Here is a 26,189-nt window from a genome sequence, read left to right as displayed (position 1 = left end):
TTGCATCAGCATCTTGTTGACTCAGATCTGACCTCTCCCCAAGAATTGGGAAAGAAGGCAGACAGATGGGTTAGAACAAGAGTTAAACAGAACCAGGGCCAGAATCAAGGTGGTCAGAAGAAAGCAGACCAGAAGGGTAAAGATTCTAAGGGGGAACAAAATGACCAGAAGTCTTCGACAGGTCCCCAACAACCCAAAGAGGGTGGGGGTCAGGCTCCCCAGAAGAAGAAAAACCAAGAAGGCCAATCTAAAAGGTGGTGCCAGTACTGCAAAAGTAAACCTCACTGGTTTAGTGAGTGCACCAAGAAAGGAGGAGGGCAGACTCCTGCCACTGCAGCCCCTAAGGCACCTGTGCCCCCTAGTGCAGCCAGCAGTGGTAGTGCACCTCCCAAGGGTTTAGTAGGGTTAACCCTGGGTTCTGAGGGGTATGACAACTTAGTTGGTACACTCACTCAGGCTGTCATTGTCAGTACAGGGGATATGGACATGTCCCCTGACATAAGTCCCAATACTTTGGGCAAATACAGACAGACACCTTTCATTAATGGAAAAATGGCTCAGGCCTATAGGGACACTTGTGCCAGTGTCACAATGGTGACACCTAACTTTGTGGACCCTGGACAGATCATGCCAGGTACAGAATTCCTGGTGACCAATGCAAGCAATGTCACTACCAATCACAGTATGGCAATTGTAGCTTTCTCCTGGGGAGGGGTAACTGGCCAAAAGAAGGTTGTAGTTAGTTCAGACCTCCCAGTGGATTGTTTGTTGGGCAATGATTTGGAGTCATCACAATGGTCAGAAGTGGAGCAGAGGACTCACATGGAAATGTTAGGCTTGCCAGCACATGTGTTTGCTGTGACCAGGTCACAGGTCAGGAAATGCCCCACTGAACAGGTGCTGGATCCTGGAACAATGGACCAGACACCTCCCAAGAAGAAGAGCAGTAGGGTTAAGGCTGTGCCTTCCCCCTTGCCCCAGGTTGAGGATCAAGTCTCAGAGGAGGCTGACCTACAGGAATTGAGGGAAACTGAGCCCAGAGAGTTTGAACTTGATCAAGTTGAATTCTTGGGTTCAGGGGGACCCTCAAGGGAAGACCTGGGGAAGGACCAGTTAGGCTGCCCTTCTCTTGAACCCCTCAGACAGCAGGCTGCTGCTGAGGCTGCTGGGAACGCCACAGGTACCCACAAGGTATACTGGGAAGATGGACTCCTGTACACTGAGTCAAGAGACCCCAAGCCTGGCATGACCAGGAGGCTGGTTGTACCCTTGTCTCAGAGAGGTTTCCTACTTACCTTGGCCCATGAGATTCCCTTAGCAGGTCACTTAGGCCAGACAAAGACTTGGGACAGGCTTGTCTCACACTTTCACTGGCCTCACATGAATGAGGATACCAAGGAGTTTTGTCGCTCCTGTGTCACTTGCCAAGCCAGTGGTAAGTCAGGTGGCACAACAAAGGCCCCCCTTATACCAATGCCTGTGGTGGGGGTGCCCTTTGAAAGAGTGGGGATTGACATTGTTGGTCCAATGGAACCCCAGACAGCATCAGGGCACAAGTTTCTACTGGTGGTAGTGGATCATGCCACCAGGTATCCTGAAGCTATTCCACTTAGGACCACCACAGCACCTGTGGTGGCAAGGGCCCTAGTTGGAGTGTTCTCCAGAGTGGGCTTCCCTAAGGAGGTTGTCTCTGACAGAGGTGCAAACTTCATGTCAAGCTACTTAACTGCTATGTGGAAGGAGTGTGGTGTCAATTACAAATTCACTACACCCTATCATCCACAATGCAATGGGCTTGTTGAAAGGTTCAACAGGACCCTAAAAGGGATGATTCATGGACTACCTGAAAAGCTCAGGCGTAGATGGGATGTCCTGATTCCCTGCCTTCTGTTTGCTTACAGAGAGGTCCCACAAAAGGGGGTTGGCTACAGCCCTTTTGAACTTTTGTATGGGCATCCTGTGAGAGGCCCCCTGTGTTTGGTGAAGGAAGGATGGGAGAGACCTCTCAAAAAGCCTGCAACCAGCATAGTGGACTATGTACTTGGTCTCCGCTCCAGGATGGCTGAGTATATGGAGAAGGCATCAGAAAACCTTAAGGCCAGTCAAGAACTTCAAAAAGCTTGGCATGACCAAAAGGCTGTCCTGACTGTTTATCAGCCTGGACAGAAGGTGTGGGTGTTGGAGCCAGTGGCCCCAGCAGCACTCAAAGACAAATGGTCTGGGCCCCACACGATTCTTGAGCAAAAGGGAGAGGTCACCTACCTGGTGGACCTTGGAACTCCCAGGAGCCCCCACAGGGTGCTCCATGTCAACAGGCTCAAAGCATATGTCGACAGGAAGGACATGAGCTTGCTCATGGCCATAGATGAGGGACAGGAGGAAGAGAGTGACCCTCTCCCAGACCTGCTCACTCAGAATCCTGATGATGGGTCAGTAGATGGTGTTGTCTTTTGTGGCAGCCTCTCTGAGCATCAACAGAAAGACTGTAAACAGGTTCTTCAGTCTTTCAGACATATGTTTTCTCTGACACCCAGTCAGACCAATTGGTGTACCCATGAGGTTGACACTGGTGACAGTCTGCCAGTTAAGAGTAAAATCTACAGGCAGCCTGATCATGTTAGAGACTGCATAAAAACTGAAGTGCAGAAAATGTTGGAGTTGGGAGTCATTGAACCCTCAGATAGCCCTTGGGCTAGTCCAGTAGTTCTAGTGCCAAAGCCTCACACCCAGGATGGTAAGAGAGAGATGAGGTTTTGCGTAGACTACAGGGGTCTCAATGCAGTCACTAAGACTGATGCCCACCCAATACCAAGGGCAGATGAGCTGATAGATAGATTGGCTTCAGCCAACTACTTAAGCACATTTGACTTAACAGCTGGGTATTGGCAAATCAGGTTAGCTGAGGATGCCAAGCCCAAGACAGCATTTTCAACCCCTGGTGGGCATTATCAATTTGTGGTAATGCCCTTTGGTCTGAAAAATGCACCTGCCACCTTCCAAAGGTTGGCGAATCAAGTCCTTACTGGGCTGGATGACTTCTGTGCAGCACATCTAGATGATATTGCTGTCTTTAGCTCCACCTGGGAGGATCACCTGGTCCACCTGAGGAAAGTGTTAGAGGCCCTGCAAGCAGCAGGCCTCACTATCAAGGCCACCAAGTGCCAGATAGGGCAGACACAGGTTGTATACCTGGGCCACCTTGTAGGTGGAGGCCAGGTTCAGCCACTGGAGAGCAAAATACAGTCAATCAGGGACTGGGCTCCTCCAACCACCCAGACTCAGGTTCGAGCTTTCTTGGGCCTGACTGGTTACTATAGGAAGTTTGTCAGGAACTATGGATCAATTGTGACTCCATTAAATGAACTGACAAGTAAGAAAATGCCAAAAAAAGTTCAGTGGACAGCAGGCTGTCAAAAAGCATTCGATGACCTAAAGCAGGCCATGTGCACAGCACCTATCCTTAAGAGTCCAGACTACTCCAAACCATTCATTGTCCAAACAGATGCTTCTGAGTTGGGTGTGGGAGCTGTTCTATCTCAGCTGAATTTTGATGGTCAAGACCAGCCCATTGCTTTTATAAGCAGAAGGCTGACCCCCAGAGAGAAGAATTGGTCAGCTATTGAGAGGGAGGCCTTTGCTGTGGTTTGGGCCCTGAAGAAGCTGAGGCCATACTTGTTTGGCACTCACTTCAAGATTCAGACCGACCATAAGCCCCTCTTGTGGCTAAATCAGATGAAGGGTGAAAACCCCAAACTGCTTAGGTGGTCCATTTCCCTACAGGGGATGGACTTTACAGTGGAACATAGACCTGGTACTGATCATGGCAATGCCGATGGGCTCTCCAGATATTTCCACTTAGAACAAGAAGACTCACCTGGTCAAGGTTAGCTTATTGTCCCAAAGTTTGGGGGGGGTCATGTAGGAGAGTAGGGTCTGCAATCCTATGATCACCCAGATTTTTTGCTTTTGTTTCACTGGTTTACGACTTTCTCTGGCTGTGGGCCTCCCAATCAGACCCACAGCCTGGCTGTTCTCTTTCTAAATTACCACATGTACCCTAGGTGCATTTACCAATTGGTACTGGGCCACCTTATCAGACCCTGTAACTCAGGGCATAGGTGTACCCAGGGCTGCCAGGGGCTGCAGCATGTATTATGCCACCCCTGGCTGGCCTCCTAAATTTGACACAACTGGCTGCATGACAGCTGGGGCAAAGTCGTGTAATCACCCTTTGCTGTAGGTGTAGTATACCTATACCTAACCCTAAAATGGACACACAGATTCCTATCAGTCACTCCTATGGCAGGCCTTGACAATCCTGAAGGCAGAGTGCTTGGAATCGTGTGAGATGGTGCTCTGGCATGAGCTGAGCCTGTCTGCAGCTTGCGGAACCAAGTCCTAATAGCTGTTCCATGATAACGCATACCATATACTCTTAAGTGCATTATAATCCTCGCGGTTAAATGCTAACTTTGGTATTGCTTTATCAAAACATGTCGAGTAAGGTGTCATACGAATTGGAATACTAACCCCTCGCCAATTCTGGCGACGGGGTTAGCATTCCACCCTTCTAGAGGGACACGACATGTACGTAACTGTGAACCCGGTTAAAGTTAACTGAAGCCTCAGCTCCACAAAATGGATGCTGCCACCACAGACACGAGTCTGACCCCCTGCAGCTGGGAGTCCTTCCAGCGAGGGGAGCCTGGACAAAGGGTTTCCTGTCAGGGGCGGTGCTAGCACCGTCCCAGACATGGTTTTGTGTATCCTGGGTAGGCAGGGCTTTTCAGGAAGGTGACTGCTGAGTGGCACCCCGGTGCTCACTACGCATAGGCCGGTCAGAACCAGTTCCAGGGGCACACCAGCCCCTGGCCTGGGGAAAGTCCGGCATGGCAGAGGGGTGTAACCACCCCCCTCCTAGTCCCACCCATAGGCAGGACCTAGTCACCGGGTCAGCCCCCTTTTTTTAGTATAAAGATGGGAGCGGGCCCCCTGTTCAAATTAGATCATCTTTGGAATCAAGACACGACTTTCTGCGAAAGGACATCAAGATTTCTTCTTCAAGATTCTCCCTTGTGGCTAAGGAGTAGTCACCCTGCATCCGCAGGCACCATCCTAAGAACACTGCGGTCTGCTGCAAGTCCTTCTTCACGAATCCGACGACCCAGCTCGACGAGACCCGGCTTCCCTGGCACCTCTGACCTCTACTCACCTCTACAGCAAAGCTGAGAACCGTGAGTGCGACGAGACCTCGAGGGACCGACGATCGCCAAGACTGCACGACTTCTTTGCAACAAGCCCACCGAGTCTTCCACTGGTGAGTGCTTTGGGGTCCGAGAAGCCCCAACCCTGAGCAGCTCCAGCACCGAAGATCAGCCCTCCAGCATCTCCACGATCTGCGTGGGGCCCTTCTGCTTTTGCGTGCTCACCGCGCTGTGTGGCTACTAGCCGGCTGGCTTGTGGCCTTCTTCACGACGCCCGACGACATCACTGCTGCTGGTCTGGTTGCTCCAGACTGGCCCTTGCTTCCTTCTTCAAGAGAGGCACCCCGGACCCTCCTGGTCCACTCCAGACGCCATTTTAGGTCCACCGCGTGGGCTTGAATTTGCCAAGGCTTTGTTGCCCAATCCTGGGTCCAGCGACGCCGACAGCTTCCATCTTCGTGGGACAGCTCGTTCCTCCTTCCTGGTCGCCGACAACGCCTCCTGGTCCGTGAGATCTTCGAGCACAGCGTCACCCACTCACCTTGTCGAGGTGGCTACCATCCGGTGCCCTCCTGGTGCCCACTGACTACTGGCTAGTAGTCTCGAACTTGGTCCCCTCTGCTTTCAGGTGTCATCTTCCATCGATCCAGGCTTGGATCCACCGAACTTTCTTCACTGGTCGCCTGCCAGCAACTTCTTTCTTCCAGGCTCCTGGTCCGGCAACGAGGATTCCCGACGTCTTTTGAGTCCTATGCAGCTGCAGCCCCTGGGCTAGGTAACTTCGGCATTTTGGTGCACCAGCATAGCCTCACTATCCAAGGGTCAGGATCCACTTTTGTTTTCTCCCTACCAGGTCGGGTTCGCCCGAGAACACTAACTTTGCAATTTCTAGCTACCATAGACTTTGTCCCGCATCTCGCGTGAGAGTGCACACACTGCACCCGAGTCCCCTGGGTCTCCTAGAAGTAATCTAACGATTCTATAGTCAAGTCCTAGCGATTCCAAAGCCTATTAGTACTGTACTTACCTCCTAGTAATTTCGCATTCCACTTTCAGAGTATATGGTTTTCCGTGCCCCTCGGGCATTTGTATATACTGTGCTAACTTAAGTATTTTTGTAAGAGTTTTGGTTTGTGCTTAGTACCTTGTCCTCATAAAGAGTACAGGGCTGTTGTGATTCTTAATAAATAACTGTTTATTTTCATAACACTTGTGTGGTGTCCTTTCACTTGGTATTCAAGGGGTATATGTGTGGTAAACAGCTGGCTTAACACGCCCTCTCGAGTCTTTAGCCTTAGACTGCTCGTATCCACGCTACTAGGATAGCTGGTCTATAAGGTTGACTTACAACCAATCATCAATAAGGGTTGCTGGACTGATACATAGTGTTCACTAGAATAGTGACCACTGCATATCAGGCCACCTTCTCACAGTGGCCACCTGTTTCGGGGTACTGAGACTGTGAAGGAGGTTTTTGAGGCTAATACCAGACTCAGCACATAAAACAGTGACACAGGCCTTGATGGTGTCCCGGCTTGATTACTGCAATATGCGATACTTGGGGATTTCTGAAGGCAGACTGGCAATGCTACAAAGAATTCAAAATGCAGCTGCCAGGCTGCTGTTGAGAATTCTATAATGGACCACTATTAGCCCCAGTTTGGCTGAACTTCACTGGCTCCCTGTAAAACACAGAATCTCCTTTAAACCTCTGTGTTTTACGCACAGGATAATGAGTCAGAGGGGGCCCAGTTGTCTCTACATGTCGATCAGTGCTCATACCCCATTTAGAGCACTTAGCCCTGGGGAAGCAGATTCTGCAGTGATTCCCAGAGTGCGTCAAGCACTACTGGGAGGTTGCTCCGTTGGTCTCTGTGCAGCCAAGCGATGGAATGCATGGCCACTTAATCTAAGACTTGAACAGTCTGAGGCAAGGTTCTGGAAAAATCTGAAGACCTGGCTCTTTAGACAGAGCTAGAAGGAGCTCGGAGTCTACCTTTTTTTTACTTTTCTGACCTTGATGATGCTTAGAGCGGAGACACTTTTTTGGAGTAACCAGACGCTCTATAAGGGCCATATGTATCATCCTCACCATTTGCGATTTCTAAATAGCGATTTTTAAGGAATCGCTATTTAGAAATCGCAAAATGGTATGTATGTAGGAAATCGCTTCTTTTTAGCGATTCCTTAACATTCCTAAATTGCGAATTTTTAAAGGGTGCAGGGGTGTCACAAGAACACCCTGCTGCACCCCTGAAAAGGACATGTGTTGGCATATGGTGCCCATACATGCCCTAAGGGCATGTATGAGCGTCATATGGCACCTTTAGATTTTAAATAAATTGTTGTTTTAAAAGAATTCGCTACTTACCACCAACTAGAAGTTGGTGGTAATTTGCGAATCCTTAAGGGCATTTTTGCATTAAATTTCCGTTGATACATTGCATTTAAGGAATCGCACAATTTGCGATTCCTTAAGTGCAATCGCAAAATAAGGAACAGCAAATTTTGCGATTCCTTATTTTGCTGCCAAAATGTGTCATACATACCATTTAGCAAATTAGCATTCGCAAAGGCTGAAATTCTGCGATTTTCAGCCTTTACGAATGCTAATTTGCTTGATACATATGGCCCTAAATCCCAAATGTATTCAATCAGCAACTCAAAGGTTAGCATGACTTGCCCTTACTCCGTGGTCGCCCATAGAGTGACAGCTGCTGTCAGGAGCTTACCGTTTCTTCATTACTTTAATAGTGCAGCAAAACTTACACAAATGGGCCAGTAGGCCTCCAGTCTAGTGACACAGCTAAAGCAGTCTGGTCACAACCACTAATTACAAAACATGGTACAATGCCACCACCATTTTACTTCCTAACCCATTGAGAGGAACAGTAGCCCACTGTCAGTAAAATGAGAGCAGGTCCATCAGTTCACTCATGTCATGTGAGAGACTAAACATCCTGAAATGAAAGGAGGGGTTTCTATCATATCTATATTTTCCCATTTCAGCGTTAACAATCTTCTAAATGGAAATTTAAAATCTCGCTCTATGCAGGTTTCTGGTTTAACAGGTGCCCTTTCGAATGTTTATATTTTCCTCTTTTTATCATTTTTGTTATGTCATGCTATCTTAAGAGTTTATAAGTGTGCAAATCAGGGGCAGCTTGTATAAGGAGCACCAGGGGCATTGACCGGCTATGTGCGAGCGAGCTGTCAAATGAATTGCAAGTAGTGTACTCTAACTGTTCTGTTTTGCACATAACTTTACCCGGGATGGAGACATGGGCTGCGCCCTATGCATGATGATTGGCAGCCAACCTACCTGTCACCGTGAGATGAAGTGCACATGTCAGTTTGACCGTTTCTTTAAGCACGGGCAACCCAACATGCGTACTTCCGCTCTTGTAACTAGTGCTGTGCCAGTGTGCACGGGGAACATAGACGCAGCCTACAGGTCTCCGTGTGAGCAATATCTATTCCCGCTCTTACCAATCCGGATGCTGTTGTCATACTGTTCACTTATATGAACAGTATGAAAGCAGCATTGGGATTAGTTTAGATGACGGGCTATGTATGAGTGCCCCATACGCACTAGAGTATGAAGCAATCCAAGCGTGGCTCAGGGAGCATGGGCTGAGAAACAGAACAGCTTAGGTACAGTTTATTTAAGCTGAACACAGTAGGTAAGCTTGAAGCCATCTTTTAAAGTATTTAAAACGATGTGGTTAATGGTTAGTGCAATCTGTGCTGCTAGTTGCAATCATGCATGAAGCGTGAACTGTTGGCTTGTCGGGTGGCAGTGTTTTGATTTCCAATTCGCCTCTCGTCAATGGAGGACTCCATTGGTGGAGGAAATCGTGACCCAACAGATACTCAGCTCCTTAGAATCCGATCTAGAATCTTGTTTTATGATGAAGGATGGGCCTCAGGCCTACAGGCTTTTGGAAGAGTCAACCGTTCTTGAAGCCTCCCTCAGGAAAAAAATCTTGGATAGGGTTGTCAAAAATGGAAGGCCCGGCAGACTACTTAGTTTGAGAACAGTGAGGAAATTGGGCAAATTTGATAATTCAGGGTAAGAAACAGAATCAGCTAGAATAATATCCAGCAGATCAGGGATGAAAATGGTCTCTCGGTACTACCAAGATTTCTATAGTGAGGACTGTTTTCCTCCCACCGAGGACATTATTCGATTGATTCGGCAACACCTAGATCATAAGGCGAACTTCACTCAGCGGTCTAAGTTGGAGACACCTATTACTCTTCTTGAGGTTAAAGATGTCATTAGTTCCATGGCCAGTGGTAAGGCCTTGGGTCCCGACCAGATACCATTAGAGTTTTAGTCTATCTTCTTGCAGACTAACACCAGTGTTAAGGGACATCTTTAATTCTTTTGACCTGTCGGATTATGTTGCTGAGTCTTGGAGGTAGACAAATATTGTCATCTCTCAAAAAAAGGGGAAAGATCCTACACACTGTGGTTCATACCACCCAGCGTCCATAATTAACGCCTTTTCTAAGATCTATACGTGCGTTCTCGCTAATAGGCTGTCTATAATTATTTCAGAATTGGTGAACTTGCACCAGCACGGTTTCCTCCCTGGCCGAGACACAGCATTGCATTTCAATAGACAATCATGGCCTTGGATGTGGCCTCTGCGGGAAGGAGTCCAGTTGATATGATTTGTTTTGATGCTGAAAAGGCCTTTGATAGGGTCTCCTGGCCCTTCCTTTGGGAGGGTCATGGAGTCCGCTGGCTTAGGTTACATCTTTGTCTCTAGGGTCAGGATCCTTTATCCTAGCCTTAAGGCAAGAATACGCAGTGCGGGTCTATATGCTGATCTTATTTCGATTCTCCATGGTACCCGGCAGGGGTGCCCTCTTTCCCCTTAGTTATTTGCTCTCTATATTGAACTGTTTGTCAGGGACGGCTCCTCCGCAACGGTGGAGGAGCATTGCCTCACTGGCTCTGAGCCAGCAGCTGAAAAATAAAACAATATGTACAGTCATTTTATTTTTCAGTTGCTGGTCGAGCCAGCGTGTGTAGTTAGGGCGGGGCTGGGGTCACATCGAAGAGTGGTTGTGCACTTCTAACTAGGCATGTCTGTTTGGCTGACTGGCTCACGCCGGCCAAACAGATATGAGCAGTTAGCTTTATCTAATATGGCTGTATTCTACTGCCAGGTGGAGAAATGTGCCAGACTGCCTGTGTCTGAGCGGACCATCTAAGCAGGCCACTCAGGCCAAAGTGTCTGGATTGGTTGGGGAGTCTGTCCTAGGGACTGTCTGGAGCAGCAAGTGAGAAGGAGCATCAAAACGCAAGGTGGCTGCAAGATCAGGTACATTTCTACTTTTTTATTCAACCCTCCCCATCTCCCCTCTCTCCCCCCCTTCCGCCGGCGTCACTGCTGCTCTGCTGGATATTGGTTGAAGCTGCTCTGCTGTTTATCCAAACTCCTAAATGGATGGATGAGATACAATCTCAGTGACTGCATCACTTTGAAGTAAAAGTCCTCACATATGCAGATTACATTGCTGTCCTGACCCCTGCTCTGATTACGGGTCTACATGAAATTTTGGCAAAAGCCCAATCATTTGGCGAAGTCGCCAGTTACAACTTAAACTCTGATAAAATCCAGATGTTATCTAATGTTGCTCCTCCTAGCTAGGATCAGAAGTAGGTACAGTCCTTGGTTCATCTTGGGGTCATCTAAATGCTTAATGTTCCTGAGAATCTGGAGAATAACAATGAGAAGTTATATCAGTGGCTTTCTTTACTAAAGTTGAGGCATTATGGCAGAAGTTCATCTGGTTCTATCATAAGCCTCAGTGTAAGATCCAGTTTTTAGAGCAGGGTAAGGTATATGGGGTGCTCTCTATTCCGATTCTCAGGTTCTATTGTCTGATTTCTTTCTTCTCACGACTCCGGCTGGTATGGTGTTTGAGCTATAGCATCTGGGTTGCATTTTTACAGAGTTTCCTATGCTGGGTGAATCGGTAGTCTCCAGTTCAGGCATTGTGGACACAATGTATTTTCAAAGAACCCACTTCAAGATGCTAAAAGTTTTCCAACATATCTGGGGTTTCTTTAAGAGAATATTCCTGGTATGGAAGTAACAGTTTCTGACCTCGGGTGTAGCAATGTGTTGTTTCATTCAGCTCTGAACGTATCTCATATTAGGGTACATCATCTCAAATGTATTAATGATTGGTATTATAACCTGCATCGCCTCTTCATTATGAAGCTACAGCCGTATGATCATTGTTTACGTTGTGGGCTTACGGGCGCAAATGCGGTTCATTTTTTTGCATCTGGCTCTGCGTTATGCTTCTATTTGCAATATGTTGTCAGCAAATTATCTGGCATTTCTATCCTGGTGATTGTGGCTCATACGAAGCTGATTATGTTGGGTCATTCACCACCTATTCCTTCCTACTTATCTGGTTTATATTTATTTTCTATTACGTTAGCTACATTTGTTCTGGCATGATTCTAGCTCTTTAGTGGGTCACCCGATCCATGCATTTGGTGGTGAGAATTTCTGTATAGAAGTGACTGGAGATGGTACTAATCGAGGATGATCCTCAGAGGAAAAAGCTGAGACACCGTTCGGGCTGGCTGGCTGAGGTGGCTGCTTCTCAGGACTGGCCTGCCTAGTTTAGTTTATCCATTTTATTTGTTTTCCACTGTGCTCTCCTCCACCTATGTTCTATTAGGCATTATATGTACACACTACACACGCCACTTGTGAATGTGCATTGCAACACACCCGAAGACAGCGGAGGTGGAGACGAAGAACCCTTTGCCAGATCCCCAATTAGTTACAGGTGGATCTCCAGGCCTCTGCCTAACCATCACTACAGACCTCATAGGCTTCAGTCCCAGATGTCGGCAAAAGGCATCCACGCTCTGGTATTCTCGTATAGTAGTCTGGGATCTTTCACCTTCTCTAACTCTGTTAGTATCATCCCCGCTATTTGCCCAGACCCTGACAGGGAACCCAGGGTTAACTCCAGATGGCATAATATGGAAAACCTACTACAAATGACTACTGCTCACAGTGAATAGACTAATACCTCCCCACACATTAATTCTATGCTGTTCAACTGCAGATCTGCTGTGAAACATGCTGCAGACATTTCTGCACGCATCTTAGCGCAAGATTTGGACCTACTGATTCTCACGGAAACATGGCTGAACGATGCCTCTGCCCCGTTCTCGACATTTTAGTACCACCTGACTATGTCATTATCCGATGTGATCGGCCACGGAAGATGGGGGGGGGTGGCATTGCCTGCATTCATCGTGCCAGCCTAACCATAAAGCAATCTCAGAAGGCTCCACCTTCCTCCTGTGAGCTACTTATGATAGAAATTTGAAATAAGGGCAAGATTTTCTGTGTGCTCCACACAATTTACCATCCCCCTGATGACAGTTTGATCTTCATTGAGCAAATCATGGAGCTCATTAGCTCATGTTCAGATCAACCATACCATATCTTCCTTGGAGACTTCAACCTCCATTGGAATGACACCAATGATCCATTGGTCAGCTCCATTAAAACTTTCCTCCCCAATCTCAACTTCTCTCCGGTCTGTAAGGGTACCACCCACAACAAAGGCTCAACCCTTGACCCCAATATTGCTAGAGACAATTTAATTCAAATTTAAGACATACTACCTTGCAACTGGTCGGATCATCATCAAATTGCCTTCCACATACTGAAAAAGACCACTAGCAGAAAAGGTCAACCTCTTAAAGCAAACCAATGCTCTTGCAACATGAGAGACGTCAACATCAATGCTCTTACTGCCATCACCATGAATAGACTTCAGCCGCCCACTAACATGACTAACCTGGATGATCCTTCTGACCTTTGCACTAGCACTGTGACTATTATCTTTGAAACATTTGCGCCAAATCAATTTAAAATGATTCATCTCAAAACATTCTAAACCTTGGTTTAATGGTGTCCTAAATGACAAACTACTCAAACTTAGGATTTTAGAGAGGTCCTGGAGAAACGAGCCGTCCACCGCCAGCCTCTATCAGCTAAGGGAAAAGAGAAGCGCTTACAATAAAAAAATCTGCATTGCTAAAACTGACCATTTTTGTGCGCAACTGGACCATTCTAAAAACAGACGCAAGATGCTGTTTGAAATCCTAAAACAACAAGCCAATCACTCTTCCAACCCCAACCAGTCCTACGTGAATCTACTTCCTAGTGAGGAGGACTTCACAATGCACTTCTCTGAAAAAGCTAGGAAAATTGAACTGGAGCTCCAACCTGTCACTCCTGTGGTGCCGCCTCTAAAGCTCACCACATCTCCAGAGGAGCTGGTGGTTCCTTCGGCAGTCTCCTTTTGCCTTGGCTGCTCTCCATAAATGACGCCTCTTGGAATTCCTTCATCTTGCGGGATTACACAGAATTACTCCACGAGATGGCAACTCTTAAACCATTTAATCACTTCAAGCTACATTTTTTAAAGACCTCAACTTGCCCATTCTACCTCTTTGGTTTGATTAGTCATGAATCTGTACTACAGGGGAACATCCCTGATTGCCTCAAAATCGGGCAAGTCACTCCCATTCCTAAGAAGCCTAACACAGATTTATCTGGTCCCAACAATTTCAGACCTATCATAAACATCATGACATTAGCCAAACTTCTCAAGAAATGCGTCCACAAGCAGCTCGGCAACCGTATAGAGAAATTACAATTACTGGACCTCTATCAATCTGATTTCAGAGCAGGGCATAGTACCAAAACTGCACTTACGCAAATTGTGGATGACGCTCTGAAATCCCTTGATCCTAATGTCCCTTGTCTTTTGATCCTTCTGGACCTGTTGTCTGATTTCGACCCCATCAAACATGACACCCTGATTAATCTTCTACAACGGAGGATGGGTGTAACGGGACCGGTCCTAAAGTGGTTTACCTCTTTCTTACCCAACAGCACTCAAAGGATTAAACGCAACCAGTCCCTTGCTCCCAGTGCCCAAGTCAAGATTGGAGTTCCACAAGGATCCACTCTCTCGCCCACGCTCTTCCACCTTTTTATGGAGCCACTCACTGTCATTCTAAACCAGTCTAACATTCATTACCACATGTATGCAGATGACATCCAACTTTACTTGAAGATCTCCTCTCTAGATGACATTAAAACTTTAAATGAGGCTCTTTCGCAAACTCAACAATGGTTAGCTCAGAACCATCTTTTATTGAATACCCTCAAAACTGAATTCCTGCTGATTGCCCCACACAATCACCCTGGATTGGCTGAAGCAACTCACAGCTTTTTAACTGCACCCCACACAAGGTTGACTCCACTAAATCGCTATGCATTACCTTGGACAAACTACTTAATATGCAAGCTCACATCAGTGCCACTATAAGGGGTGACAACTTTCATCTTAACACCCTCAAGAAAATCAAACCTTTCCTCCCAACTAAAGACATACAACCGGCAGTACAATCCCTGGTGATCTCACGTCTTGAATATGGGCTGTTGACCCTTGCGGGGCTGCCCAAAGTGAGCTTGGCCCCCCTCAGAGCCCCTCTCAACGCATAGGTCAGGTTCATCACAGGCTCCAAAAAACAAGATCACATGACACAGGCCTTGTGCAGCTTAACTGGCTGTCTATTGAAGCGAGGATTCGTTTTAAAATAGCTTGCCTCACGCATAAAGCCTTGCATTATAACACTCCGGCCTATCTGGCAAACAAGCTTGTTCTCCCTGGCTCAACTTGGAACTTAAGAAGTATGTCCTCACTTCTTTTGAAACCTCACAAATTTAAGAAGAAAAGTACATACAAACGTGCTTTCTCTGGCCTTGCACCTAGAATTTGGAACGCTCTTCCTACTGTGATTAGAGCCCATCCTCCCACTGCCTATTTCAAGAAACATGCCAAATTGATTTTTTCTGAATGATGATTAACTGCAACATCATTTCTCTTTTGCTTGTACCCTTGTTTACAGTCCTGACATTTTTCTCAACTTAGAGTGCTCCATTTATTTTATGTTTGATAATTGTTATTTTACCCGAGGGTCCTCACCTTACAGTGTTGTCAATTATTTTACTATGCTGTTAAAGGTCACTCTTGCTTGTTTTACTGAATGTAACAGGAAATATTTTACCCCGGAGGAGAAATGGATCTAGGGTGGCCCACTACCTAGTCCCTGATCTTACTTGTATACTCCTTTGGTGTCACTATGCTGACCTCTATTGTACGGAGCTTATTCATGCTTGCGCCCTCTGTATAGCGCTCTGATACCCGAAAGGGTCATGATCACGCTTTATAAAACTTTCTAATAAATAAATGTAGTTTCTGTTGTGATTGTTCTTTTGTAATTCTCAACTCAGTGAAATTTGTATCATTAATGTAACGATTAGGTTTGCTATACTCTAATTGGATCGTTGTTTTATTTTACCTAAGTTTGCTATTTTCCTCATTTTCTGGATCAGTTATGTCTTTTATCCCCTTTCTCTTGTTTTTTTTTTGTTTTCTCGTTATTTAAAACTCAATACAAATTATTTTTAAAGAACAAAACCTTTGTCTTGTCAGTATTAAACATCAGATCATTGTAACAGAACCACGAATAAACCACTGGCATACACTGATGAAATACTTCCAAGAGAGCGGACCCAGTGTTGTCCAGGGCATATAATTAATTGAGAGTCATCCACATAATTCATACAGGTGACACCAAAATACCTGATTAACGTCACCAGTGAACTTATATATACGTTAAACAGGGTGGGGCAAATGGCAGATACAACTTTGTAGTTGTGTTCAAATGTGAAAACAGTTTTGTTCCTTGTATGCTTATATCTAGAGCACTATCTTACCTCTCGATTCTACTGTATGGCCCATGTTATCTACCTAGGTACTAAGAGAGTGCCATGTGTAGCCCTATTAAGAATAAAACATGGTTTAACATTATAACTACAATTTCAAATACAGAAAACAATTTATAAACACCATATAAACCATAAACCAGAGGAACACAGAAACGCAGACAAAAAGAGAAAAAAGTCGCATTGTAAACTAAAAAGTTGTAACCACTGGCCCCTAAATGTCATCAGCTGTTATTTTCACTCTTTATCACTTTATCCCCTGACATTATTCATGATGTATTACTGGATCTAATGGGCTAAACCTTTTCTGCTCTACAGGTGCCTCTGGTGATTTTCAAGCGAGAGAAGGAAGTGGCACGGAAGCTGGAATTTGATGGACTGTACATTACAGAACAGCCTTCAGAAGACGATATTAAAGGGCAGTGGGATAGACTTGTCATCAACACACAGTGAGATATATTCCTTCCTTTTGACCTGCAATAAGTCATCACATACCTTATTGTGTAACTCTTTGGTAGTCATGCTTCCCCACTTGTGTCATTTGTTTACAGTTGTGGTCCAGTCTGCCACAAAAGTAGGGCAGTGGTGGGGGAGAGCATCGGGGTGTATCATTTTAAGTACCAGATACAGGTGGCAGGTAATTAGGATCCTCTCGGATGACCAGCGACCAAGTGATCACTCCCTGTGGGTGGGGTTGGAGGAAGGAAAAGGAGGTCACAAAAAGAGAAATAGAGTGCTTGAAGATACGACATTGTGAGTAGCAGACACGCTATACTGATGGCTTATATATAAATACATTTCACATTACCCCGTGTGTGGCTCCCCCTACTACAGGGGGCTCGGTCTGTCTTCTTGAACTCACAACGGTCTCTCAGCCTGGTCGGAAAAATACATCCAAAGTGTAGTCACAGGCCTCGATTAGGATCAGTACCTTCACAAATCTTCCAGGTAATGTAATCTGTAACTCTTGTCTCACCCGTAAGTGACACCCCATGCTGAACCTACCTTCAAAGGTGCCACGATGTTTACTGTTTTCTGGCTCTGTGAATCCAGCTTATGGAGATGGAGTGAGAGCCGAGAGACTATCAGAGTTGGCACATATTTGCAATATTTTAGAGCTTCAAGACCTTCGGTCTGCCTCATGAAACATATGTTTCTGGCAGCATTGCACACTCAAGCTAACCTGAGGCTTTCCTCCGTTGGCCCCTGCTCTTTTTGCTATCCCCAGCCTATGCTACTTCTGTCCCAGCCCACCTGTTCTAGTCTGACACTGAGCCAACATTGTACGCCAGCCCCCACAGTGGTGAGTAGATGTGAGGGGGAGGGGAACACAGCAATGGATGGGATAGTGTGTCAGAGGGGGTCAATTACAGTGAGGAAGAAAAAATGAGAGTATCTATGTATAACTTGCAAAGCCTGTACTTCTGCTTTTCATGATGCCCCATTTAATTGTATATGAATGCGTAATCTGATGTTGCCATTAGTGTCTCTTCTCTTTGTGAGCGAAACTTGCACTGCATCTGCCCAGGCTGTGTATGTTCTGTGTGTTTGTAATGAAATATGTTTTAAAATACACATGCATCTATTACTACTCCCCCAAAAGTCCTTGCACAGAATTAAAAATGGGCTCCAAAATGAACTTCAAAACCTGGACGCCACATAAGCTTCAGGCACCCCTTGGTAGGCTATGGAGGATACAGGCTCATTTTGTGCGATGTAACTGGACAGAATCTGCTTCACCAAATCTCTGGCATTTTTAACACGTGCAAGAAACCCCAACTGGGTGTGTATCAAGTGTATATGGCCAATGAAGTCTTGCGCAGACATGCCTATCTTTGTTATTTTAACTCGTCAAATAATTCCAGGGCTGTTAGGGTCCTGTAATGTCCGCGACCATGGTTAGCGGTCTAGTCAACTGCACACGCGGGAGCGCGTGTACGCGGGCGTGTCACGTCACGCGTTTGAACTATAAATAAAGGGGGCGTGGCCGGCGGTGTTAGTCCGGACCACAGGTAATGCACACTGGTGTCCTGAGTCTCTATCATGCCGCAGCACTAGTTCCGCCACGCGCATGCGGCCCCAAGACTCGACAGGTCCCTATCCTGTCACCTCGGTTATTGTCTCCTCAAGAACAGACATTTATGCTCCAAAAAAGGAATGCAATATAAATCCTGAAACGTCATTCTATAGCTTTCATGATGTTATGACCCAAGAGTTGCCATTAATTGGTGACGATAACGGGAGACTATGTCTAGTCTTCTTCTGGGAAATTATTGAACCAAAGATGTATGTCAACAAAATTACATCTGAGGTGCATCCAACTAAACCTTTTTCAGAAAAAAAACTAAAAACCTGGCTGTTTCCCTGCTAAATACGCATTTGCTCGGCACCTCATTGACAGATCCTCTTTTAGCGCAGGAAAGCCCCAGGGCAGCCATGCGCTCCCAAAATCCCTTACAATTACTAGTGGCTCAGAACCATATCCACAGTGATTTGTGATCTCATGTGAAAATCTTGTCATTTTTGGAGAAGGTGTTTCTATTTTCTTGTGAACCTATGAAAATTTTTCTTATATGAGCATTCCATCAACAGTAAGATTATTTTCGCTAAAAAAAATTGGATGCTAGGTCAACCTTCTCCGAGTGGACTGATGAGCCACCTCTGACACCCCCTGATTCCATTACTTTTGATAGATCTATTTTTAGCATTAGATTCGGACTCTCTTTCCATATATGACATTTGTGCCCCTTTTCTAATCTCCAATGAGTTGGATACTTTGTAGTTTAATCCACATCACATATTGTATTTGTAAGGCAATGCCTCTTTTTATATGGTCACCCCTAAGTTTTTGGACTGATGCTGCTTGTCAAATCTGAAAGTACACTAAGGCTACTAATTAGACCTCAGTGCCAGTGCCCTGACCCCAAAACATGTATGTTACTTTTGCTATTCTACATTGGCATCTTACCTGTATGTCCCTATTATATGGTATACAGGGTACCGAGTTCATGACCATTAGAGAGTCAACCTGGGGATTGCAGACCTGGCAGCTCTGTCTCCATGGGTGTGCCACAGGTAAACTAAGTCTCCCAGTCTACCATTGCATCCTCGAAGAGCAGTTTCTGACTGATAGCCTGACTTTGCCTATTTAAACCAATTGCAAAGCCAAACTTCCCTCTGCAGCATGCACCCCCTCCTTTTGGCCGCCCACCGAGCTCTAAGGCAGGGTACAGCATATTTCAAAAGCAGAACATTATTATACATATTCTGGCAGTAAAAATACCGACACTTATACTGTAGAGATACTTGTTCCCCCCATTGGCGAGTACAGGGTTACAAGCTGACACCTCTGCTGTGCTAACTCTTGAATGGTGTGACCAACGTTGATGCTCCAAGGTATATAACAACTCAGTACATTAAGCCAAGCTAGATTCTCAAGTCGAAATGAATGTATCAAGTACCAGTGTGCAACTTTTACAAAGTTGCCACTTTGTTGCCTTCAATCTCCTTTGCTCTTAATGGTTACACAAGGAACTTAAGCCTAAGACAGCTTTCTGTCCTTCTAGGGAGAGCTGCTAATGACTTTCAGGAAAGGAGAGAATAGGGGTCTGCACTGGAGAGAGGTGTTACCTCCCTCCTGCAGGAAGCCACATTGGTGTTAGCCCAAAATTTGAGCTTCAAAGAAAACGCCGCCTTTGAAGAGCAAATTGGGAACACTTAGGAGAGGGGCAGCCGCATTGTTTAGGCAGACTAGCTGGCACACAGGAAGGAGAGGGGACTCCTTTTATCAAACCCTTTTTTAGGGGCGTGTAGCCCCTTTGGTAGCCACCCTTTTGGTTTGGGCTAGAGATCTCTGGATATCAAGAAAGGGGTTCTGCCATAGTGGGTGCAGGCAGATTGGTGCATTTTGGGAGATGCCACAATTCCCAGGAAGAGGTAATCAGGAGGGAGGTAACCTGGTAGCCCATTGGCTTACAACCACATCGTACCTTGGGTGCTTGTCCTGAGCGTAAATAGTGCACCCCAGTCACCCAGAACTCAAATCTCTAGTGGATGGGAAGAGGGACTGAAGAAGTACTGCCCTGCTGCACCTGTGGAACTGGCAAAATGAGGCTCCACTAGCAAGGACTGAACCTGCTGAACCTGATGGCTAGCGAAAAATACGGAATGTCCCTGCTGTGTCCTACTCATGGAGATGTAATCTTCAGAGCCCAGCCAAAGCAAAGAGATTTTAAGGGCCAGTTGGCTGACATCCTATTCACAGCACAGGGCTACAACAGCTGAGAAACCAGTTGGGGCAAGTTGGTAGCCTTTAATCTTCAGATCGCTGCCATCCAGCGCTGTGCCGCACCACAGACTGAGACCCAATGATCAAAGTTGCACCCAAGTTTGCTGAGCCTGAGAGAGTTGTCGAAGTGCAGCTTTGTTGTCTAGAAGCTGATTTATCAGCCAATTAAGGATTTGTCTGTGTCCATGATACCTGGAGACTGGTAGCCCAGTAGGGATGGGACTTCTGCCATCACTGAGAGGACGTTGAGGGACATTGTCCCTGTGAGCAGCACTGCCTCACCCATTTGTGGACCAAGGGGTAGCTACAGGAAGACCCCCATCAACCACATGTATCCACATCATCCTTCAGCATCTTCTGCATCCTTCATCCCTTGCATCAGACTGCAAAAATCCAATAAGCAAAGTCAAGATATGAATTTTTGAAGAATAAACTATTTTGTAGTGCTTAGAAACAAATAGCGTCAACTGGGGTCATCTGGTCCCACTTGACCTGGGCAAATCCAAAGGTTCAGGCTGTCTGAGATGCAGGACCAGCCTTAGCCCTCTGAACAGTACCTTGGATTCGTCGATATCCAGGGTGATGCATGGAGCAAAGGAATCCCCCAGCCCCGGTCACTCAATCTCCAGACAAGGAATACACAACCTAGCAGAGGACATGCCACACACATCAGGGCATGTCCTACCTTTTACCTACAATGCACCCTGCCCTTGGGCCTAGTACAGGGGTGACTAATATGCAGAAAAGGGAAGGTTTAGGGACTGGCAAGTGGGTGCACTTGAATTCATAAACAACGAAATCTGGTGGTCTTGGCTAAAAGAAAAGGTACAGTCACTGATTTAATAGCCCACAACCTGTGTATGACACCAATCAAAAATTAATTTGGCCAGTCTAATATATAGGAAAGTGACTTCTATGAACAGAGTTGGATTTCCATAAACTGCTCTTCGTGACCAGTGTCATCATCTGGATGTCCTTATTTCCTACCACTGCACCTCTAAGTCAAAGAGGGAAAATATGTGGATCGGATTCCATACTAGTTGCTGACAACTCTTCAAAAAGGAAACACATGAGACCCAGTGACCTACTTGGTTCAAAGCATATAAAGTGTAAGCCTAAGATCTACATTAGGTCAGATTGTGGAAGAAAGTGTTAGTGCAGTGCAGTGAATGTGAAAGTTTTAAAAGGATATGGAAGAGACAAACTCCTTTATTTTGATGTCACTTCCAAACCTATCAAAATAGTGCAGTAATGGCTTGTACCAAATACGCCGCTGATCTAATTGGTCAACTAGTTTCAGCCAAAAAAGGGCCTTTAGCCCTGGCTTTCTTCAGGAACCAGTCTTTATCAAGCTACTGCGTTCATGATAAGAAGTTGTGCAAAATATAATTATCTATTTATTACATACATACAGGAAGGGTGATCTTCTTCACTCCTGTAGAAAATGGTGACATAAAAAAAAAATTGTGAGCACAAAAAACAGTATTACCATATTGCTTACTAGGTATTGTAAAAATACCTTTATTGTGGTGTGAGGACAGATACACTCACCTGTCCTGTGCGAGGTATTGGCCTCACCTCACCTGGTAACCACTCAGGTTTTTGAGAGCCCGTCCTGTAAGAAAATCAATTAACTTAAATATGGGATGTCTACAGTCATAATACTGGGTTAGTTCCACTCATACTCCCAGAAGTTTAATTAAAAACTCATCTTGAACAAAACATTTTACTCTTGGAAATAACGCCTCTAAAGATGCATTCCCTGGCCAGCCGGCCTCAGTGTCATGATTTTATGTGCACATGCTGTTTTTTAGTGCTTTAGATGTTACTTAATGTCACTCTGTGTCTCGTTCCCCGTATGCATCAGACTTTTGCATCACCGATAAGTACTAGTCTTCTAAAAAGTATGTGCTAGTCTTCTAAAAAATATATATATATATCACACTTCCTTAAGCTCACTCAGTGTCAGGACTGGTTAAGGATATGCGCCAGTACCATGGAGTCTGCCAGACTAATGCAAACACATTTGTGCTCAATGTTCTGTCTACGGAGGTAGAAAGATCCAAAGAAGAGACAAAAAGACATACAAACTCCTGATGTACCCGTATTCCTAACAGTATAGTCTAAGTGCATGACAAACCGAGTGTTTGGCATGCACCCTCGAGTGTATCTCAACCGACACCTAACTCCTCTATTTTAACACAATCAATATGTTTAACTCTGAGTGCGTACTCATTCGCTCACTTTAAGCGTATAACCGTCGACGGGTTGTCGATTACAAAAGCTCAAAAAAAGTTATGCCAGAGCCTTACCTCTCCAGCGGTGCCTCAGGTTTCTCCTGAGTTCGTGGGAGGTCCCGAGGCCTGCACTTGCCCAGTCAACATGGCAGTACCAGACTGCACATAGGCTCTGCAATGGCAGATCTGAGACACACTTTACAGGCTGCTTCTGTGGGTGGCACAACCAGTGCTGCAAGCCCACCAGCAGCATTTGATTTACAAGCCCTGGGCACACACATTGCACTGTACTAGGGTCTAACAAGTAAACCAAACCAGCCAATCAAGGAGTCACTAATCCATACATCAATTTACAATAGGGAGAGCAAATGCACTTTAGCACTGATCAGCAGTGGTGAAGTGCCCAGAGTCATAAAACATCCAACAACAGGTCAGAAAAAATACAGGAGGAAGGCAAAAAGTTCAGGGATGACCCTGCAAAAAGGGCGAAGTCCAACAGTCACGCTTGATCAAATTGTTCAAGGTGTCCAGTTTGCTGTCACTGCCTGTAATGAGGGTAGCTAAAGAGCAGAGAATATCTACTTGGGCGTCAAGTTTATCTAAGTGGTAAGATAGAGCTGCGGCCATGGCGTAAATTGTGCTCAGGAGAGAGGGTCACACATCTATTGTTCTTGATGTTGAAGTGGATAAGTTGTTTGTTGACACATGGTGGCCCTGGGCTGAAGAGCCTCGCTTGCTAGGAGGGCCGTTGGATCATGACGTGGGTTGGTCTTGGCTTTCGGGCCTGGTTCAAACACTGATTCCTCAATGAGGCTTGACGCAGATAAAGGAGGGCTTAGTAGGAGTGAGGACAGAGTTGAGTTGAAGACCCCAGAGTGAGTTGGAGCACTGTACCCCACTGTCCCTCTTATGAGCTTACCATTGGCGAGTCTAGATGGTCGAGCCACTCGGATCTCTGCTGGCTGTCTGCAAGGCCAAGCGAGGGGTTTCCAGAGGGAATCTTGTCTATGTCTTCTGGGTTTGTGGTCGGCTGGGAAAGTTGAGCTGTATTGGCTGGATTTGCTGTATCTACTTGGTTTGCACCATGTTCTAGGACTCCCACGTCCGAACCCAAGTGGGGTGGAGCCAAGTGCAGCAAGAGAGCTGTGAAGCCTGTAGGTCAAGAGAGGTACAAAGAGCGACTTCTGTCTTAGGCAGCTGTGGTGGCTGTCGATATTGCTATAGCTTCAATGGGTGCTGTTGGTAAACCCATCTCCTCATAGCAAGACATTGAGATTGAGGTTGGCAGCGCCCATGGGGCAGTCTGCCCGGGCTAAGCTCTTGCGCTATAAGACGACGATATGTACTGCTTGTGCCATCACCTGTGATGTCTGATACTGTGTCCAATGAAGAGAGAGTCGGTGCTGGCGTAGGGGCTTCCACCGAATCTAGGGTGTTAATCTCTGTGCCAATGACCAGCGCTCAATTTGTTGACCGTTGGAAGAAGCCTGTAATCTGGGTTCTCAAGGCAGGCAGAGACTCTTCTGCTGTATCACCTCTGTAGAAGGCCTGGGGGGCCAGAGATGCTGGGGACGAGGGGCTCCTGGATGAGCTGATAACGCCTCCTGATCTGTGTTTATGATAGTTTGGATTCTCCGACCCTTAGGTCTATGGAGTCTGTGGTATGGTCCCTAGTCCATCTGGGTCTTAGGGTGGTCTTCCCCACCATACTGCCCCCAATCTGGCCAGTAAGATTGTGGTGCCTCATAGACCACAGGTGGCCAGCTACCCACTTCCGGTTATTGCCTAGTGTGGCTAATATTTAACTAAGGTCAGCTGCGGTCACAAGTGAATTGTATTACTGTTGCCCGACTGCACCCTTCCTAATGCTGCACTGGTTGCTGAATGATTCTGCCTGGTTTGCCTGATTCGCCTGTATTTATCTGGAGCCGAATCAGGGCAGGGTGATGGCAGGTGTAAACGTGGGTTTCAAAGGGAAGATGTGGAATCAGATGCAATGGTTGCCAGCAGGCTGTGTGGGGGAATGGTTTTCTTATAGCACCTGTATTACCTGTAACCTGTCACCTAGCGCTCTATTCTAGCCTCTGTAGTATGGGCTTTTGTTTTCTGGGAGGATTGAGAAGTTTTTTGTGGCTCTCAGAACTCCTACCATGGATGCCCACTGCCTGGTGCCTGATGCCAGCCCATTACCTCTGTGGGAAGTACCAGCCTCTTCCCTACTCCCCCTACCTCCTACCACTTGGTTATCATCACCTGTGGAGGTGGGGAGGCAGAGCCCCCCTTGAGGCAGTGTCCTCCCAGTTTTCCTCAAATTAATGAACCAGTACCTTGGATACAGTATGTGCAAAAAATGGGTCCACCAGGGCTTCTGTCTTCATCCACCAAAGGAGCAGCCCAGAGGCTCTCCTACTAGATTGGTACAAAATCAACTGAGGGAAGGGGTCCAAAAGGTAGTTGTCCAAATAGGAGATATGGAAAACATCCTGAACCAGGTTACCGGACATCAGCTAATAATCAAGGCGGCTGTGCAACCCAGTCGCAGGACTAAAACATAAGTAGGTGCAGCTATGCAGCTTGTGTTCTCACCACACAACCTACAAGCCAAGTCCTCACATTACTTTCCTTAATGGCCCAGTCATCACTGGTTTCGTATCTACCCTGGGTGCGGCATCGGTCTATCTGACCATCCAGAACTCTGCTCAGATCCCCTGCAACTATCACCTCCAGCCCTGTATAATCAGTTGCAGCTATCATCCGTGTGCCATAAACATCTGTGGCATCTACATTAGGGCATAGACATTTATCAGGCAGAGCGCTCTGGCGTCTAACATACCTGGGAAAATAACATACCTAACCTTTGATTCTATAGTCCCCGGTGCCACTCAGATCAATGCTCCCTGCTCATAATTGGAATAAGAGGTTGCAAAACCTGAACTCTCCATCGTTTACGCAGTTGACCTATGCAGTTCCCCCTAGTATGTGTTTCCTGAACGGCAGTCACTGAGATCCCTTACCTCCTCAGGTAAGAATACACCCTCCTCACCTTAACAGGCTGTCTGAGTCCCCAACATTCCAAGTACACAATTTCCAGGTCTGATCCATCCTAAGTATTCAATATCAAACCATGCTCCCCACTACACCCCCTCCATCTCCACACTCTCCATTGTCACTTCAGTCGTACTTCCAGCAACTTTCCTTGTGTTTCATACAGTAACCATAACAACCCAGCTGTAAACAATAATAATTATCCAAATCCTCATCCCCTACCCAAAGGCAGTGTGTCCAAACAACCCAGGCTCACAATGTGCATGCTAATACCCAGAACACCCCCGTACCTCCCCCCACAGAGGCCAATTCCTCAACCTCTTCAAGGGCATCTCGCTAAGATCCCATCATGCCGCTGGTGCAGCAAGACCAGGGGCACTCAAACTGCCCTGGTGAGCCCGTAGCACATTGTTTCCCATCAGCTAATTCAAACAGGCTGCAATCTTTTTCAGGTAAACAGCATCCCAAATAAGACATTCGCCCCAACATGACAGTAAGGTTATAAGTAATATAATTTTCTTGGAGCTCAACAAGGGGCCCGGTGCAGGTAACCAAA

General features: G+C 46.3%; 1 protein-coding gene across 1 annotated transcript in view; it reads left to right on the top strand.

The window, feature by feature from the left end:
* The window catches only part of RYR2 (ryanodine receptor 2), a 3,481,211-nt gene that overhangs the window by 3,194,901 nt on the left and 260,121 nt on the right, over positions 1-26,189 (top strand). Inside the window, exon 94 of the mRNA XM_086925791.1 lies at positions 16,382-16,512. Within this exon, the coding sequence (XP_086781917.1) occupies positions 16,382-16,512 (131 nt within the window). The remainder of the gene's footprint in view (positions 1-16,381; positions 16,513-26,189) is intronic.

The sequence above is a fragment of the Lissotriton vulgaris genome, chromosome 6 (genome assembly GCF_964263255.1).
Source record: "Lissotriton vulgaris chromosome 6, aLisVul1.2, whole genome shotgun sequence".
Classification (NCBI taxonomy): Eukaryota; Metazoa; Chordata; class Amphibia; order Caudata; family Salamandridae; genus Lissotriton; species Lissotriton vulgaris.
This window is presented reverse-complemented; position numbering and strand designations above follow the sequence as displayed.